At 48.6% G+C, this 19435-nt stretch overlaps 1 protein-coding gene across 1 annotated transcript in view; it reads right to left on the minus strand.

Annotated features, from left to right (window-relative positions):
• MYO5C (myosin VC) overlaps positions 1–19435 on the minus strand; it is a 93177-nt gene that overhangs the window by 55804 nt on the left and 17938 nt on the right. Inside the window, exons 5-11 of the mRNA XM_032343752.1 lie at positions 16417–16573; positions 14694–14837; positions 13438–13519; positions 11951–12058; positions 8012–8118; positions 4706–4971; positions 881–962 (exon numbers count right to left, since the gene is read on the minus strand). Coding sequence (XP_032199643.1) covers positions 881–962; positions 4706–4971; positions 8012–8118; positions 11951–12058; positions 13438–13519; positions 14694–14837; positions 16417–16573 — 946 coding nt within the window. The remainder of the gene's footprint in view (positions 1–880; positions 963–4705; positions 4972–8011; positions 8119–11950; positions 12059–13437; positions 13520–14693; positions 14838–16416; positions 16574–19435) is intronic.

Genomic DNA, 19435 nt, shown 5'->3' on the forward strand with positions numbered 1-19435 from the left:
GGGATGAAATTTAATGTTATACATGGATTAATTCCAAAGTGAGGAAAAGGAAAGAAAAGAAACATTTACTGGGTGTGATTCAGTGTTAGGCCTAGTCCTCACAACAATATCAGACCGGCAGGTACCAGTGACCATTTTTCCCAAAGAGGAAACTGAGGCTCTGAGCATAAGGTCCCAGAGGAAGAAGGTGGGAGAGCAGAGATTCAAACCCAGTTCCCTTTGAATAAACGTCCATGCTCTCCATGATGTCACACTATTTTTTTTTTTTCTTCAGGAATGTTTTAGGAGAAGCTGAATTTCAAAAGACAAGCAAGAATTTTCCAGGTGAAGAAGAAGGGATGGGGAAGTGACAGGAGCCAGTGGGTTATGGCACAGAGGCTTGCAAGGCCGTGGGGCCTTCAGGAAACTCAATCATTTGGTCCGGCTGCACAGAGGGTCTGTGAACAAGCTGGGGTAGTGATGGACTGTGGCCAAGCAGCTGGCCAGGGGGCTAGAATACGAGGAATAGACTGGGAAGGTGTAATTTCAGGATGTGGCCACATGGTGGTGCTGTGAGCTGGCATGGGGCTCCTGCACTGCGTGGGGGATCTGAGAACCGGTGGATAGGAAGGGCTGAGAGCACTAGTTTCAAGAAGGCAGAAAAGTCAGGGGCGCCTGGCTGGCTCAGTGGGTTAAAGCCTCTGCCTTCAGCTCAGGTCATGATCCCAGAATCCTGGGATTGAGGCCTGCATTAGGCTCTCTGCTCAGCACGGAGCCTGCTTCTCTCTGCCTGCCTCTCTGCCTACTTGTGACCTCTGTCTGTCAAATAAATAAATAAAACCTTTAAAATTAAAAAAAAAAAAAAGAAGAAGAAGAAGAACAAGGCAGAAAAGTCACTTACCAGGTTAAACTGCTGTTGCAGCTTCTCATTAGCATAATTGATGCAAAACTGTTCAAAGCTGTTCACATCAAAGGTTTCAAAACTGAAATATGGTTTAAACAAGTTAAAACATACTTGCAGAGCATATGCATCTGTTTTTAGGTAAGTACTTTTTTGACAAACTTCACAGTTTAAAAGTTTGCTGCTTTCGGCCAGTTTTAAATATGCCCCCAAAGCTTCTGGTTTTACTATCCCAGCAGTTGATAAATCATTTCCAGGCCGTGGGGGAAGGATTCTGGTGTGTACAAAACACCTGCCCTGAGGCAGGCTGGTGCTGATCGGCTCTATGATTTGCTTCACACAACAGCACCCAGACTCCATTACCCTCTTTGTTGGTGAGGGACTAAGGCTCTGAGAGGTTAGGAAGCGTGCTTGAGGTCACACAGCTCTTATCAGACTCAGCCGTGAGCTTGCCTGACGATGACAGCTGTGCTTTCAGGGAAAGGCAAGGCTGTTTTCCTGTCTTCCCATTCTGTTGAAGGCACAGTTCTGCCTCCCCAAGGCCTGGATTCAGTTCTTGGAGGACAAAGGCAAGGTCGTCTAAGAGCCCAGAGCCCAGCACACCTCATCAGGTTTTTCAGACTTGAAACACTTGTGTCCAGAGTTGCAAAGTCAAGACCTTGAAGGAGGCGAGCAGGGACAGAAACGGGAAGTGGACTGGAGACCACACCAGAGGGAGCTTACACTGCAGGGAGCCTTTCAGCCTCCATCTCAGCAGAGGGACCATGATCAGCACACAGGTCTGAATGGGAGACCGCTTGATTTCCAAGAGGAGCTGGAAATCTGGACTCGTATGTGAATTCTCCTCTCACTCTGGAAGACGTGGTGTTGGCTGAGCAGAGCACAGCAAGGCCTTCTGACCGCAGCCACGAGACTGCTCCTGCCAGGAGGAAGCTGAGTGCCCCAGGGGCTTGGGGTGGATGCTCAAGATCTCACTTGACCCTAACACAGCCCTAGGTCAGGAACAGCAGGACACCCCCCCCCCACCACCACCACCATCACACTTGAGGGCCAGAGGCCAACAGCACCAAGGGGTGCCAGATGCATCATTTGACCCCAGGCCTCAGTTAATCCTCTAATTCTGAGTGGTTCCTGCCAGCTCCAGCCACAGATTACCTGAGAGTGGCACTTGACTGAGCCAGGCTGTCTCATGTTAGAATTCCAGGGCAGGGCAAGGGCCTGGACTGGGCTCTAGACAGTTCTAGGGTGACACAAAGCAGGAGCAGAGCCCACGCAGTTTGGGCCAGGGGAGAGTCCAAAGGGCCTCGTGGTGCCCCACAGCTCACAGCCAGGGCCAAAGGCGAGGCTTTCTAGAGCGGGAGTGGAATATCAAATACCAGTGATTATCGCCTTGTCCTTTTACACACTCCCTCTCTCAAAAATGGGCCCTCAGATCTGAAGTTCAAAACCCATGGAAAGACCCGAATCTGTGACCTGAAATGCCAGAAGCACATGGGCTATGAGACCACTTCACGTGTGAGTGGTACTCATGGTTCTAAAGATGCCATTTGATCTTCCTAATGACCCCGTGAGGGAGACCCCAGCTTACGGAGGCAGAAACCGAGGCTTGGAGGGGTCTTGTGACTTCCTCAGAGCCACACATCCGGAGCTGCTGCACTCCCTCCCAGGGTCCCGAGCCCCAGCCTCTGAACTTGCCCACTCTGGGTCCATAGCATGTAGACCCTGACGGGCTGGGGAGCCTCAACTCTGCGTGCTGCTCTGAGCAGAAACCTCAAGGCTCCCAGCTTCGGCAGTCATCACTTTCAGTGCTGGCCACTTGTCCTTTGAGGCTGCTGTATTTCCAGATCAGACTGAGCTCAGTTCTCTCAAACGCTGCCTGGCGTGCCTGAGCAAGGGCCTGAACAAGGACCTGGCGTGCCTGAGCAGCAGGGACTCGGTGGCGGCGCACGGGGAAAGGCGGGACAGGGTCCGCCCCTGCGGCAGCACTGCCCCTCAGAGGGGAGCTTGTGTTTTTAGAGTGGACCCTTAATTCACAGGTGGCAGCAAGCATGCTACTTGTATTATCTCCGAAGTGGATTTTAATGTTAAAAATTTAGGCTAAGACCAAAGTCCTTATAAATTTAGTTACTGCCTCAGGTTTGTTCACATAACCAAAACCTTAAGATAAGATAAGATTCCTTATCGCAGGGGTCTGCAGGCTCCGTTCATCGTCCTCCTGCCCGCCACGGCCCTCGCTCCCTGCCGCTTGTCCTCAGCTGCCCTCCTCTCCCCCAGCCCCTGCGGACCTCCGGCCCACCCACCAGCTTAGCTGCTCATTCCCATCCCAAGAAGCTTCCCAATCTCTAATTACCCGCCTGCCTTCTCCACTAAAATTTAAGTTCCAAGAGGGCAGGGGCCATGTGCCTATTCTGCTCCCCAATCACACCCCTCACATGCCTGGCACTTAAACATGTGTGGGATGAATGGAATCAACTACCCTTAAAGGACTATTTATTTTTAAGACATTTAAAAGCACAGAAAAGAAGAGAATGCTACAGCAATCCCCTAATTCTTCCACAATAAAAGAAAACATTGTTAAACAAGACTGTTTCTTTTTAAGTCTACTGAGAGTCTATGGCCACTCATCCTCTTTTTAGCACAAGACAAGGTAAATCATTCACTAGACTATCCCTGTAATGGATCAGTGTATTAGAACTGTTGACACACGCTATTAATTGGGAGTCACATGCATTAACTCAGACTCTAAATCAAACAAAGCACCTCCCCGGAGGCACGGCCTCACATAGTACAGCTATGGGAAAGCCCAGTCTCCGCACTGGGGTAAAAGTTCCACAGCGTCCTCACAGCCCATCTGCTCCCTCCGTCCCCCAGCAGGCCTCCGTGGGGGCGCCCTGAGCCGGTTCTCTTCTCTCTATGGGGAGGAGCTCAGAGGGTAAGAGGGAACACTCCCCAAGCCAGGGGGGAGGGCCCTCTGCGGTGCCCTCAATGGAATGACTGGCCCTCTCCCTCACTGAGAAACCGGGACCCGCCCTGGGAGGGGCGAGGGAGGGGTTGGGGGTTTGAGGCCAGTTACCACAAACAAAAAGCCCGAGCCCTCCGGCCCTCAGAGCTCGCCTCCATGCTGGCCTGTCCTCACTAACGCTCTAAGGATTCTACAGGCCTCTTGGGCCTGCGTCTGGCCCTGGATTTAGAAAAGGAGGATAGGGCAAAGAGTAGGAAGAGCAACCCCAGTGTGGTGGGAATGCGGCCCCCAACGGTCTGAGAACAGCTGGAGCAGGGCCGGTCTGAGAATGGAAGGAAGCTCCGAGGTGTACAAGGCTGGTGGCTCAGATGCCCGGCTTTGAGTCTGCCTTGGACCCTGGCAGCCTGGGCAAGGTGCGGGACCTCTGGGACGGTCCCCACGCCCTTTGCTACCAGAAAGGTGTGTCAGGGCTCCGCCCTCCTCGGGACCTCCAAGGGGAAACTGACATGGGCTCTCCCACCAGCAGAGACACCCAGGACCCGTTTCGGCCTGCAAGCCTCGGTTGTTTCCCCTCTGTCTGAGAAGTCGGGGAGCAAGTGCACAGTGATCAGCCAGCACCGTGGTCAGCAGGCCGTGAGCTCTGGCTGCTGGCTGCTGGTAATTCGGCATTTACGTCATATGCTCTAAGTGAAACACACCACAGCCCAGGGGGCTGTACTTAACATCCACGCTTGCAAACGTAGAGAACACCACTCTTCTGATCATGTGAAACACAAAAAAAGAAACCGGAACAAAACGATCTAAAAATAATGGCCATTTGACATTTAAATGAGGAAAGACAGGCTCACAGAAGAGAATCTTACCCATAAATGTCCAAAACACCAATAAAAGTGTGCTGCTTGCCTGAAAACTGCAACGCTTGGTTAATTCTCTCCACAATGAAGTCGAACAGGTGAGCGTAGATCTTCTTGGCCAGTGCGTCCCTAGCGGTGACTGCCTGGGGCCTGGTCATGGGCTTCACCACTGTCTCGGAGGTTGTGACGATTCTGCGACTGCAGAGCCACTGGGCAACTTTGGCCCTCTCCAGGCCCAGGAGCTCGCAGAACACCTTCAGGTGCCTGTCCTCCTCCTTCAAACACAAGCACAAGCCCCATCAGGGCCGTCTGGCCATCGAACCCAGCACCAGCCCACCCGGCCGGGGCTCTGGGGCCTCCACCTGGGCCTGTGCCAGGGACAAGGATGAGCTGGCATGAGAATGACCGGGCCCAGCCAGCCAGGCAGGCCTGGGAGGACAGCAGGAGGGCTACAGGGCTACAGCATCAAGGTATGGTTGGGATGACACCAGGCAGTCAGGGGCCTCGTCCCACCCAGGTTGTCATTCTGGCCAAAGAGCGTCCACAGTGAGCCACGCCACGGAAGCAATCCTCCCCTTCCTGGGCATGCGGACACGGCCTCAAGGCCCCTCTCTTCCCTTGGCAACATGCCCAGACCACGTGTCCCTACCTGTGTGGTCAGGGTTTGCGTGGGGGGGGGGGTGTCCAGCCCCGAGGTACCTAGATGTCATCATGAGAGAACCTGACAATGGGGCTCCCTTAACCGAGCTGGCTTCCCAGTGGACAGGAGGAATGTGTGCAAGGCTTTTCCTGGACCCATAAAGTGAATCTTGCTTTTGTCCCAGCTGCTCCGCTGGTCAGAGACAAGGAAAGGTCTGTTCCCGTCTGTCTTGAGCCAGCATGGACAAGGAGTCCTTGTCACCTGACAAGGGGATGTGACCCTTGTGAGTGAGCACTACCATCCCCCTTGGGCAAGGGAACTTCCTTGGTGTGCTAATCTTCAGAGGTCATCACGGCCGATGGGAAAACTACGTGGCTGCGCTTGAAAAGCATCAGGTTACAGAGGAGCAAACAATCTAGAAAGTTCTGCTGCCTCCTTGCTGTCCACCCACACCCCTTCCAACCAACATCGCAGTAACACAAAGCTTGTATTCACCTGTCTGACTACTGGGGAGCAGACTGGTAGAACCATAGCTTTCTTCCTTCTAAGAAGGAACTAAACCATCAGAATCAGAAACATTGAGCTACAGGTGCTGCTACAGGCGGAAAGGAGAGGGACAGGAATTCTTAAAAAGATGGCTTCTTCCAGATTGGGTCTGCCCAACATTTCAAGTTTCTGATGCAAATGAATGGTATGAATGTTCCAAAGATAGGATCACTAGTTACAGAACTGGTGATTTGCTATGAAGATTCTACATCTTTTTCAGAGACTTTGTCTCCTCAGGGTGATAGACAAAGGATTTTTATTCTATGAGTTTTAACTCCTCCTCCAAAATACTACCTTCATAGCAAACTTTATGGGACAGAGATCAGTGCAAGGGAATTTGTTGGGAAGATATCATATCTTTAGTCCATGGAGTTTGAGAAGAGCAAGGGCAGAAGCCCATTTATCATAGGTCGATGAGAAGGCACAGAGGGAGGCCCACCACCACATGCACACCAGGCTCCTACCCAGCCCTGCCATCCCCTCTTCCAGAACCTTCCAGTTCTGTGCCAACTGACTGGGTGAGGGCTGGACACTGGAGGCATGGGACGGGCACTTAGTGTGAGAGCTTGAGGAGAGGGAGGAGAATTACTTCCTGGTCACAAGACAACAGGACTGAAGCCTAGAGCCCCAAACCACACATCCCACCTACTGTTTGGCTCTCTCTCCTCTACGCAGCAGGTACCAGAGAGCTCAAAAATGACCATGTGCCAAATTATGAGCTGTTCCCCTGAGTGTTTTGAGGGAGGACTGGAAAATAGACATTGTTATATTATGAATTGACCACTTCCTCCCAAAATTTGTATGTTGAAGCCCTAGCCTCCAATGTGATGGTATTTGGAGTGGGGCCTTTCGGGGGTGATTAGCTTCAGATGAGGTCATGAGGGGTGGGGCCCTCATGATAGGATTAGTGCCCTTCTAAGAAGAGGAAGAGACCAGAGCCCTCTGTGTCCCTCTCTCTGCCATGAGGACCCCGCAAGCATGGGGCTGTCTGCCAGCAGGAAGAGCGACTGCACAAAGAGCTCACCCATGCTGCACCCTGATCTTGGACTTCCAGCCTCTAGGACTGGGAGAGGAAAAACTTCTGTTGTGGCAGCCACCCAGCCTGCGGTATTTTGTCACGGCCTTCGGAGTTGACAAGATAGACATGTATATACAAAGCTTAAAAGGTCAGGCGACCTTGCAGTTCATAGAAGCATTTTTCATTGTGTGCTATTTTCTCCTTTATGCAGATTTTCATGAGAAGAACCAAAGACATACCCCTACTAAGGGTCACTTTTCATAATTTGTCAAAGTGGCCCACATAGACACTTACCCTGTGTTCGTTAAATCAAGAAATCACAGAACTGACATGGGAATATATTTCTAGAGGAGAGTCCGCCCCCCTGGGGCTTCATGTGGGCAGGTGTCGGGGGGGGGTGTCCTTTCTGCTCCAAATACCCAGTGCTCTGAGGGCCCTATATGACCTCACCCTCTCCCCTGCCCACCCCCCGCCACATTCTCTGGCCTCAGAAACCACCACTGCTTTTATTCATTCCTCTTTGGATATGAATTTGTCAAGTAACAGCTCCTGCCTGAGGGTCTCTGCACCGCTGTCCCCTCTCCCTTGAATGTTCTTTCCTCCAGTACAGGCACAGTTCACTTTCTCATCTTTAGGTCTCTGCCCACTGCCCCCATACCCATGAGGCTTTTACTGAGTGCTCTACACAAGAGGCACAGCCCCTCTGTATCCTCGACTCTGCTTCTTTCTCCCTGCTCATGGCCACCACCAAGCCTGTAACCAGTGAGCGTGTCTCCTCTCTTCCACTTCCTACCCCCAGACCGTAAGCCCCACGAAGAGCTTCTGGTTTGGTTTTGTTCATTGCTGTTTCTCCAAAGCCTGCAACAGGGCTTGGCACGTAGCCGGTACTTAGTAAATATTTACTGAATTAAAGAAAACCACAGAGAGAACACATCTTCTCCTCTACTGTTGAAGGGGCGGCTACCCACGGACCCTTGCTTCCTTGCTCCTGACAACTGGTCTGTCCGGCGGGCCCAGTGTGCCTGGTGCTAAAATGCAGAAGCGGAGTAACCATGAGACACTCTGCTGGTGACCCTCTGACCACAGGAAGGGGAAACAAAGCAGCGCTTACACTGACAGAAGACCTCTCGTGGCCCACCGCTGTGATCTGCACGTTGCCCAGATGTAGGATGGCCGCTAGGATCTTAAAAATGTCCATCTGAAAATCCTCCTTGAAACCTGAAAAAACAAATGTCCAAATTAGGAATACTGCATCTCTTCCCTGACTTCATCACTAGTAGGATAAGCACCTGAATTCTTTCAAGACACTCTAGTACCATCATTGCTGAGAGCTGGCACGGGAGTGTGCAGCGGCCCCCAGAGGGCCTCTGGTTCGCCATTCTTGACAGTTTGACCAGCAACGACACAATATGTGAATTTGACAGCCCACTAGGTTTCCCCTTTTGCCATCGCTGCTGTAAGTGTAATGCAAAAATTCATACCCAAATCACCATTTCATGTTAGGTTCCTGGGCAAATCAGCTCTCATTTATTCTATGTGTTGCACTTCCTTTATTTTTATTGTGGTTTTTTTTCCCCCCCTTTTTGGTTCACAAGTTCCTTGAACTATTTTTTTTAATTTTAATTTTTATATTTTCATTTATTTATTTTTGAAGATTCTAGTAATTTATTTGACAGAGAAAAAGAGAGAGCACAAGCAAGGGGAGCAACAGGCAGAGGGAGAAGAAGCAGGCTCCCCAAGGACCAGGAGGCCCGATGTGGGACTCGATCCCGGGAGCCTGGGATCATGACTTGAGCCCAAGGTAGATGCTCCTACTGAGCACGGAGCCTGACGTGGGCCTCAGTTCTGGGACCCTGAGACCATGACCTGAATGGAAATCAAGAGTCAGCTGCTCAACCGACTGAGTCACCCAGGTGCCACCCTAAACTGCTTTAGACATTATCTCCTAATCCTTACCACATCCCTAATAGCTATGGAGGGCCTCTTCAAAGATGGTCCCCAGGGCACCACCCTCCTAGAGTTCATGCCCTGTGCAGTTCCCTCACCATGGGTTATGTATGAGTCTGAGTTTTTGACCATTATCACATGGCGGTAGTGACGTGGCCTTACTTCTGAAGCTGGTTCATAAAAAATCTTACACATCCCACCTAAGCCTACTGTAACTCGCTCTGGGAGAAGGGAGCTACAACATGGTACACACCATTTACCCTGAGACCAGTGTGCTGTGAGGAAGTCTGTGTGGAGAGAGAGATGCCTGTCCAGTCCCTGGTGCTTGTAACCGTACCAGTCCATGTGAGAAAACAAGCCCTCAGAGAGGATGGGGTCTCTACTACTGTCAAAGAGTAGTCCCCAACTGACAAGCATCCAGCTGAGCCCAGTCATCCCAGAATCACCCCAAATAATAATGATCCATCATTTTAGGCCATTAAGATTTGGGGAAACAGCAAAAGATGATTGGAACAACTGAGTATTTTCATTACTGTCCCAGTAATCAAATGGGGAAACTGATGCCCAGAGAAAATAACTGAGCTCTGGAAGGCCAGAGGCTGATCTTAGGATAAACAAAAAAAACATATTGGAGCAAATACATGACGATAGATTATTTAGTACTAAATTGCGAGATTGAATGGCCAAGACAAAGGCCATCAGAGGCGAGTTCACTGGGCTAGCATCTTGAGGTAACAGACTTCATTGAAAGTAAGCAGGGCAGATTCCTTCATATCCCTGGCATTCTGCCCACTAAGGGAAGGAGAGGGGAGCAGGCCCCAACCCCTTTCCACCCCTGCCACTTCACACACCACAGTGGGCAGCCAACACCACTAATAGCCACAAGAGACAGTAGACTGTTTTACTCTACTTCCCCACAAAACTTTGGGGGGCTTTGTCAAAACTCTAGGCCAGGGGTGCAAGGCTGGGCCAGGGGAAGCAAGCCAGGTGCCTGGGGACAACCCTACATTTGTGCCACCCTGAGAGTGAATGCCTGAATTCCTCCTTCAAGTTCATGCCCTAGTCACCTCTCCTGCCTCACACTTAGTCCTGGCCCGGCTGCTGTGGACATCTGTGAGAATAATCTAATTTGCGTGAGACCATGAAAAAAATTGCTGCTGCTGCTCTGGCAGGATTAAGAAAGGTTTCATGGAAAAGGGGATGGTTTTGCTCAAAGGATGGCTAGGGCTTGAACAATAGGGAATAGAGACTGAGGGCAGGCCGTCATACTGAGCAAGCACCTACTACGTGCCCAGTCTGGTACCAGGGGCTCGCACACACATTTCCTTACCAGTTATTATGGGAGCCCTGTGGGTAAGGAATATGGCCATTCTACAGATCAGGAAGCTGAGTCTCAGAAAGGGCAACCTCCTTAGAGTCCTGCCAATTAGGTTTTAAGTCGTGTTTATTTGACCTCAAAGCCTACTCTATTTCTCTTGTATAATTTTTGCGTGAGGTGAAATATTATAGAGGCAGGAGGGAGTGTCGGAAGGGGAGAGATGGGCAGGAGGACAGGGCATGTGGACCAAGGGCCCACCAGGGCCCACCAGAGCTAGGCTGCCTACCAGAAGTAATACATGGTATTATTTCTCAGGAGAGTACATTATAGATACAGTAATGACTTCAACTACTTTAAGAAAATGGTAATCAGTACCAAAAGTGCTTATCTCATTATGATACACTATTTAACTTGCCCTTCTCCTTAAAGGGGTTTGGAAGGGCGGGGTGGGGGGCATCTGGGTGGTTCAGTCAGTTAAGCATCCTATCCTTGATCTCGGCTCAGGTGTTGATCTCAGGGTCATGAGTTTTAGCCCTGCATTGGGCTTGAGACCCACCGTGGAGCCTATTCAAAAAAAGAAAGGAAGGAAGAAAGAAAGCAAACAAACAAGAGAAAAGAAAGAAAAAAAAAAACAAGCAATTTTGGAAGGGGCAGAATCAGATGATAATTCTGCTTAGGAAATCAACCAGTTTTCTTTCTCAACTACCCAAATGTTTCATTCTCAATTACCCTTAAGGGTAATGTTGCCTATTACTCTGATATATTTAACCTCAAATTCTTTGCCTTTTACATTTAAATATAGTCACCAAAACCACAGCAATGAAAATAACTTGGTGAAACAAATATTTTCTATAAGAAGTAAAAATAGTCTGTGGTCTCACACTGATCCAAAGCTTTGACTGACAGTAATGTGTTAGTGTCTACACTAATACACTATAGGAAAGTAAATGATCATTTTCATCAACGCCATTAGGTAGACACTTCCCAAATGTGAGCTCCATGTGGGAAAAGCAAGGGGAAGAAAGACCAAGCAATGCAAAATTTTGTTTTCTGTATAAAATTGTGGTAAGAAGGGTGCCAGGGTGGCTCAGTTGGTTGAGCGCCTGACTCTTGATTTCAGCTCAGGTCATGATCTCAGGTCACGACTGGGGAGCCCTGTGTCAGGCTCCACGCTCAGCAGGCAGTCTGCTTGGAATTCTCCTCTCCCTCTGCTCCCCACCAACCCCGCAACCTCCTGTTTATGCTCTCTCAAACTCTCTCTCTCTCTCAAAAAAAAGAAGTGAGTCTTCTCCGTCCCCTTACTCTAAAATGGGGGAAATACTAGTGTCTACCTCATAAAGTGCTTGTAAATTGAGCAAGCTAGTACAGGTAATGAAGTGCTTGGGATGCCTGGTAAGTTCCATGTAAGTGTCTGCTATTTTATTGGGCCAGGTAGGGTCAACGTGACCCCACCCCAGTCTGAGCACCAGTCTCCTCTGAAGTCAGCCCCAAGGAGCTTAAGAGCACCCCCTGGGCAGACAGCCCCCACTGCTCACTGCAAACCAGCCCCACTGCAGGTGAACGCATCAATATCTACATCTTTTAAGGGAAAAGCACCAGTCTTGTCCACTTGGCATCAAATATATCCTGATCGGCTCATCCTAAGATTAGAATTTATTAGGAGTCTTCAGAACACACACCTTCTGGGCATCCTGGCCTTTCATTTTGTTTTTTGTTGTTCTTGTTGTTGTTCTTGTTGTTTTAAAGAGAAAATGGCCAAACGTTGGCTAGGGTATTTCCACTTACCCAGCAGCGTGAAGGTCTTCCGCGTCTCCACCATGTCTGCCCTGTCATTCACGCCCTCGATGACTGTGCTGCCTCCCATTCTTGTGTAGTTAAATTCTTCTGCACTCCCTGCAACCAAAAGATGGTTACGTGTGTGACACAGAAATTTGTGACACAGAAGCAAGACAGAAAGCTCACACATAATACACTAGAATAAGCACTTGACTCACATCACTCCATTAATTCTGTGGGAGTCTATGTGACAGATGCAGAAGCCAAGTCCAGGGAAGTGAAGTGTGTTGCTGAAGGCGCCAGAGCCAAGGGGAGGGCAAGAGTCTGAACAGGGGCCTGTCTGACCACAAAGCTCCTGGGTTTTGCTCCCGTATCTCACTCTACTAAATAGCTTTACTGAGGATTACCCACCACAGAATAAACTGTCCATGGTTAAGATGTAGACTTTGGTGAGTTTTGATATATGTACGCCCTAACAGAACCAGCACCACGGTCAAGAGATTAACCACACGCACAGCTAATACCTCAACAGTAGGTGGGCCTACTGACAGCTCTTCCAAATTCACTATTCACATCCTGTTCTGCAGAAGGCATGGGAGTTACCTTCATACAAAATCTAAGGAACTTTAGCTTCTTTACAAGTGCAAGCAACTTCTCCAAGATCAGAGTGTGTGCGTTCAACTCCCACACACCGCACAATTCTATCCACCAACCCAGCACAAGCAACCAAGGGAAGAGAGCTGTGACAGCACAGCAGTCGAGCTGTTTGCGAGACAGGACAAAGAGTTCTGCTGTCCCTGTGGTTTGATTAGTTGGAACGACAAACAATAATGACCCATCATGATGAATAATGAGTCATCAAGTCAAATGATGACAGAGACACTCTGTCTCAGAAGACAGGGAAATATGTCATGCATATTGGAAAATAACCATCCGAGGAAGTTCAGATAAAGAAAAGTTTAGGGATTTGAAAACACCAAGTCCCAGGGGTCAGGAGATCTTATTCACGTGACTCTAGCTAGATGACCATCATCACCCATGAGCTTTGGGAAAAAACCCTGGAGTTTAAAGGTCTCCTCTCCTGGACCTACCCTGCCCCTCAACCCATCATCTTAGTTAGATGCATCAATTCTACCCCTAAAACCCAAGGGCCTGTTTTGGACAGAGTATTTTTTAAATGATATTACTATAAGAAGAAAGCAAACTTGGGGCACCTGGGTGGCTCAGTCGGTTAATCGTCAGCCTTTGGCTCAAATTATGATCCCAGGGCCTTGGGATCAAACCCTCTATCTGGCTCCTGCTCAGCAGGGAGTCTGCTTCTCCCTCTTCCTCTGCCTGCCACTCCCCCTACTTGTGCTCACTCTCTTTCTCTCTCTCAAATAAAGAGAATCTTTAAAAAAAAAAAAAGAGAGAGAGAGAGAAAGAAAAAGAAATCAACCTGGAATTTAAGTCCCTATATAAAAGAGAGACATGTCCATGCATTATATAACACGTACCCAATTTAAGATGTTTAAATTCCGACTGCTGGGCAGATGCACAAAGCTGATAAAAAATGTGGTAATTTCGTTCATTTTCCGACTGTAAAATAAAGGAAAGTCTTGAAATTACACCAGCTCTTTACAAGTAAAAATATGAGGCTCTTAATGGAGGGATCTTAGATGGCTAACCTGGATTGACAATTCTGCTCTTAGGGACACTGACAATCTACCCGTTTTTTTTTACTTTGGTCAGTAGCACTGTGACCCAACCTGTTCCCCCTCTGCTGGCTCAAGACCACCTTCCAGATAAGGACCCCAGAAAAAATGTTATTAAGTGAAAACACCCTGTGAAATGAGAATAATGTAATTTGAACCAGTTGAAATTTTTTTTTTATATTTATTTATTTGACAGACAAGAGATCACAAGTAGGCAGAGAGTCAGGCAGAGAGAGAGAGGAGGAAGCAGGCTCCCCGCCGAGCAGAGAGCCCAATACAGGGGTCGATCCCAGGACCCCGGGATTATGACCCGGCCGAAGGCAGAGGCTTTAACCCACTGAGCCACCCAGGCGCTCCTGTACCAGTTGAAATTTTTAAGATACTCCTTGTAATAAATACCACGCTTACTGTTACTCTCTTGGACCAAAATTATGGACTTTTCTCCATTTTACTGACAGAAAAGCCTTTCTCTTAAACACCCCCACTAACTGTAAGCCCATTCCCTTCTTGGTCAGGAAAGCTGGTCTAAACAGCTTTGTCTGTTTCAAGAAGTTTTTGTGTTCTGAAAAGATGAACTTGTTTGTGAAACTCGAAGGATCCAAAATTATTCCCTTCGGTGGATTCATATCACTCCACTGATATTGCATCCATCTGTCAATTATTTTTTGTTTTTAAGAAGCAGAAAGAAGGGGCGCCTGGGTGGCTCAGTGTGTTAAAGCCTTTGCCTTTGGCTCATGTCATGATCCCAGGGTCCTGGGATGGACCCGCCCACCCACCCCCACCCCCGCATCCGGCTCTCTGCTTGGCAGGGAGCCTGCTTTCTCCTCTCTCTCTCTCTCTCTCTCTCTCTCTCTCTGCCTACTTGTGATCTCTATCAAATAAATAAAATCTTAAAGAAAAAAAAAGGCAGAAAGAAAAAAAGCCAAAAGGCAGATGAAAGATAGGAAATTCGATTCTTCAAGTCACAGAGCAATACAGGTGGTCTAATGAGTATGTAAGTGCGAACCGTGCTCTGAAAGTTGGGAAAAAGGATATTTAACGGCTGTTTGTATCCTTACCTGAAAGACGACTCTGGATTTCTCCAGCAGGTACGTCCTCATGTTGGCTCCTATAATCTGATTCCTCTCGTCAAAGCTGATCTCTGTGTATTTCCCAAACCGACTGCTGTTGTCGTTGCGGGTCGTCTTGGCGTTTCCCACCGCCTGCAGAACACAGGTCCCTCAATAACGTTACAAAGGTCTTTGCATCCGCACTATTGGAGCAGTTTCAATAAATCCAGTCCTGCGTGCTGGGGAGGGGTCTGACTAGCAGAGGGAGGTTGGGGCGGAGGGACTAGGGGAAGAGGAGGAAAGCAGTGCAAAGCTCGTGGGGAGCAGGACGTGTCCTCGGCTGTTCAGAGCTCTCCTCTCCTGCTGAGACACTGGGCAGGATCAGCTGGACCACGGGCTCTGGTGTTACATGGCCCCAGGCTCCTTCTCCGCTATCTGTATAATGCTAGAACATCTCTAGCATTATTTCATCTCGCCAAGGCTCAGTTTCTTTATCTGTAGTGTGGGAATAATCTGCATCTTGCAGAGTGGGGAGGATGACCTAAGACAACATAAAGTGCCTCGACACATCCACGCTCTGAATATTACAGATGCTCGATTCAAAGAACACGTCCTTCAACTTGGTTTCTATTCTTATCTCATCACTTCCCTACTCAGACCTTCCACTCAACCAAAAAACTGTGCTCTCTCATCCTTTCCACGCTCTGGGCAAGGCTTTTGCTTTTTACTTCTGCTCTTGAATTCTGTTTCTCCTCTACCCATCCCTTCCCCCGTCCCTGAGCACTCTCCATCTGGAATACTCTTCTCATGCACACAAACTAATCCTCCTGCCCAGGTCATCATGCTTTCTGATGACACATCTACTGAGTCCCTATGGGCCACGTGCTTGGGTGGCAAAGGTGAGCCAAGTGGACAGGGTCCTGCCTCTCTGGAGCTTGCCATCTACTGGGCAAGATCGATCCTAAACAAATAATCACATAAATTCATCCACTGGGCAGTGCCTCTGGACAACTTTACTACTGCTCTCTTAGATTGTGATCTATGTTTCCACTTAACTTTAAAGTATGTTTATGTTAGAGAAGTCTTAAGACTTGGGGACTGGGTCTTATACTTTTCCATCACCTCCTGTATTATCTGACACAATGGCTTGAACAAAATACATGGTCTGATAAATATGTATTCATAATTCTGATTTAAGAAGACAGAGAGAGGATGTCTAAGAATCTAATGGCCTTAATTGTTTTGCTGTGCTTCCAAATAAATTGAAGTCAATCCTTTTCCCATTTTGCAAAGCAGCCAGAATTGGTCTTTGGACATCCCCTGAGCCTTTCAGACGCCCCTTCTCCCTTGAGGGCAGGCTCCTTCTTCCTGAGTGCCTGCATGGCTGGCCTTGCCCACACCTCTGCCCTCCTTAGCATTGTGTGAATGGATTAGCTCTCGGCAGGGGAGAAGGAAGGGTCTTGATATGTAGCATTTGCCAATTTGTAAGGTGCATATATTCCCACCATGACTGATGTCAAACTACCAAAGGTTTAACAGTTGGCTTGCAAAATAATTCCTGAATATTTACCAATCAGCTCGTGAAAGTTGGTGCACTTTCCTGCCCTCACTTCCATTGTCTTTAAAGGGGAGGGCTTGAGTTAGCCATGAAAACACATACACAAACCAACCCACCTTTCCATCACACACTGTCCCCTGTGACCCTGCTCCCCACCCCCCGCCAGCTGCATACCTCTGTTATGGGGTTTGACGCCAGAACCTTATCCTCCACGTGGGTGTTACTGCTGGACTTGCTGACGGTGGCAAAATACCTCATGGCGTAGCGAGCGGACACAGTCTTCCCGGCACCTGACTCCCCACTTACAATTATTGACTGATTTTTATTGTTTCTGAAGCAAATAAAAGGATTTTTAAAAATGCTCATTTCTTCCTATTAAAAAGGCAATATATACTCAGGAAGAAAAAATGCAGACAAGTGGAAAGAAGGCAAACTCTGTTTCATCACTCTAACTGTTTTTAATACTCCAGTGAATTTCCTTTTAGTCTCTTTTTCTATGGGATCAAGCTGAACACACAGCTGTTTCCTGCTCTGTCCCCCATGCTGAGGGTCCCCCAGACCACTCCTATGTCAGTGATCTGCTAGAGGACTCACAGGGTGCAGCGCATAGCCATCCTTATGGCTAAGACTTAGAGTGAAGAATACAAAGTAAATCTGCACATGGAAAGGGCACAGGGCAACAAATCCAGAGGAAGCCCTGCATGAACACTTAAATCTTTCAGCAGTGAGTTATGACAACCCATGGAAGTGCTGTCCACCAGGGAAGCTCTTCAGAGAGTCGGGGCCCAGGGTTTTCAGCAGGGGCTGGTCACATAGGCATCCTCAGCCGAGCACATACCAAAATTCAAGATGCTGAGAAGGAGAGCGGGAGCTCAGCATGAGCTCCATCATTTACGCAAACAATCCACGTACAGTGAGTCACTCTCATCAATTAGGCTGGGTGGGAAACTTCCTAAAATCCAAGCTCATTTAGGCTAGCCCTGGGCCAGCTTTGCAAGCAGGCCTCTGAAGACAGTTGTCTTGGGCCCAGGTCAACTCCTCTCTGTGTATCCCCACATAAACATAAGACATTTAAAGACATTATTTTGGAGAGCAACTATTCAAAATATGCTTGGGAACATACATGCTCAGTAAACCAATGTGTCCTACATATTTTAGAGATCTTAAAAAAATGCATTCAACTTTTCATATCGTAAGATGATGATAGAAATCTTCCTATCATGCTGGTCTAGGTATCCAGCATTGCTGATACACTACACACTGCACAAATGCTTTATAAGGATTCTCATTTAAGCCTTGGAAAAAAGTCTATGCCACATATACCCATTTTACAGAAGAGTACAATAGGGGTTCAGAAAGGTAAAATGACTTGACTCAGGACACAGAGTATGCAGCCTCCCTGTAAACACTGGGAGGACCTCAGAGATAGTGTTCCTGCCCAAAAAAGCAAGCCTCTGAGGAAGTGAGTGACAGACAGCCCCATTATCCCTTGGCCAGGTAGAACAGGGAGGGAGTTTTAAAGCCAGGCTCTTCTGAGTGCCAGTTTAGTATCAGCAAGTACAACATAAAACTACCTTATGTTCAGTACTGTTACAGGAAGCCCTCGAGAGAAAATGGGGTCTTTGATCTTGACCCTGGTTCAGCCCTATAGCTCCCATGAGCTCAGACTGCTGATACCCAGGAGCATCCCTGACCCATCAGGCTGGGAGCCATGAACTTCCATCACAGAGACCTACATCTCTGTGAACTCTGTGAACTACATGAACTTCCATCACAGAGACCTACATCTCTGTGAACTCTGTGAACTACATGAACTTCCATCACAGAGATCTACAGGGAGCAGGACAATCCCAGTACCATAGGTGTTTTGTAACTGGAAGGAATCTTGCTATATCAGAGACCAAAGTAGTTGGTCATTAATTGTTAAATCTCTACTCAACATTCATCCTTTTCTTCCTTGTTAGAGACTATGTCCCAACTTTTAGTGGGCACACCGCTGCCCATATGGAAGACTATATAACCCAGCTCTGCTTGTCACTAGGCATGGTCATGGGAGTAGGTCCTGTGAGCTGTGAGCAGAGGGGTTTTGTGGGGCTTCCCTCCATAAACAGGAGGGGCACACACTTCCCCTCTGACGCTTTGTCACACAGAGTATGGAGGAGACAGCTAAGTATTAGTGTGCCCTCAGGAGGGAAGTCTTACTCCAGGGACTGAAGATCTGGAAGGCATTGGGTCCCTGACGGCTGGTAGAGGTGGCATACTAGTCCCAGACCGTCCATCAGCCCATCAGCCTTTTCTGCAGGAGAGGACCACACACTCTACCTTGTTCACGCCACCATTCTTCCCCCTGATTATAAGCCATGAACCACAAATGGGTGCCCTCGGAGTGTCTGGTTCACAGATAAAGACAATAAGGCTAGGGGAGTGGAGAGGCTGTGCCCGGGATTATGTGGTAAATGGTTAGCAGGTCCAGGCCCTGTGCCTCAGGTTTGTGTTCACCAGGGCAAAGCTCGATGCACTTCACAGGGGCATTGCCAGACTTAAAGGAGATCACTGCCTGGAAAGTTCTTTTGAGAACCACAAAAGGGTCTACAAAGATAGGAAGGTGTTTCTATTCTTCATACTTTACAGATGAGGACATCGAAGCCAGAAGCCAAAAGACATTACGCGTGGAGTCAGAAACCCCGAGCACACATCCCAGCTCTGCTTGCTGGTGGCCTTGGGCGGGTGACCCCCAAACCTCAGCTTGTTGCCCAGGTGTCCCCATTGCAGGCCACTCTGAGGGGACCCTCGATGGTGTACGAGAATGAGTGCACGGGACCTGCTCCACGGGAGGCTTTTAATAAATGTTCGCCAGCAAAACGAAAACTCCACAGGGCCACACAGAACACAGGTGGCAAAATGAGGCTAAAGCTCTACATCTCCCACAGCTAAAACCTGTGCTCCTCTATCGTAAGATTTTGCTGGCCCAGATAGGAGGGAAAAGGTTTGCACATCTCACAGTGGAGAAATCAACATTCCTCCAACCAAACACACCACAAGCGAAGCATCTGACATTCCCAGATTGATAGGTTTGACTTTTGACTCCCTGGAAGAAGAAAAACCAGGAAACCTGGTCTAGACAGGTTACGCAGGCAGTCATTTGCTACTGGGTTATAGGTAGTCCATTCTACCACAGTCCCCTTTAACAAGA

This window comes from Mustela erminea, chromosome 5, assembly GCF_009829155.1.
Source record: "Mustela erminea isolate mMusErm1 chromosome 5, mMusErm1.Pri, whole genome shotgun sequence".
Lineage (NCBI taxonomy): Eukaryota > Metazoa > Chordata > Mammalia > Carnivora > Mustelidae > Mustela > Mustela erminea.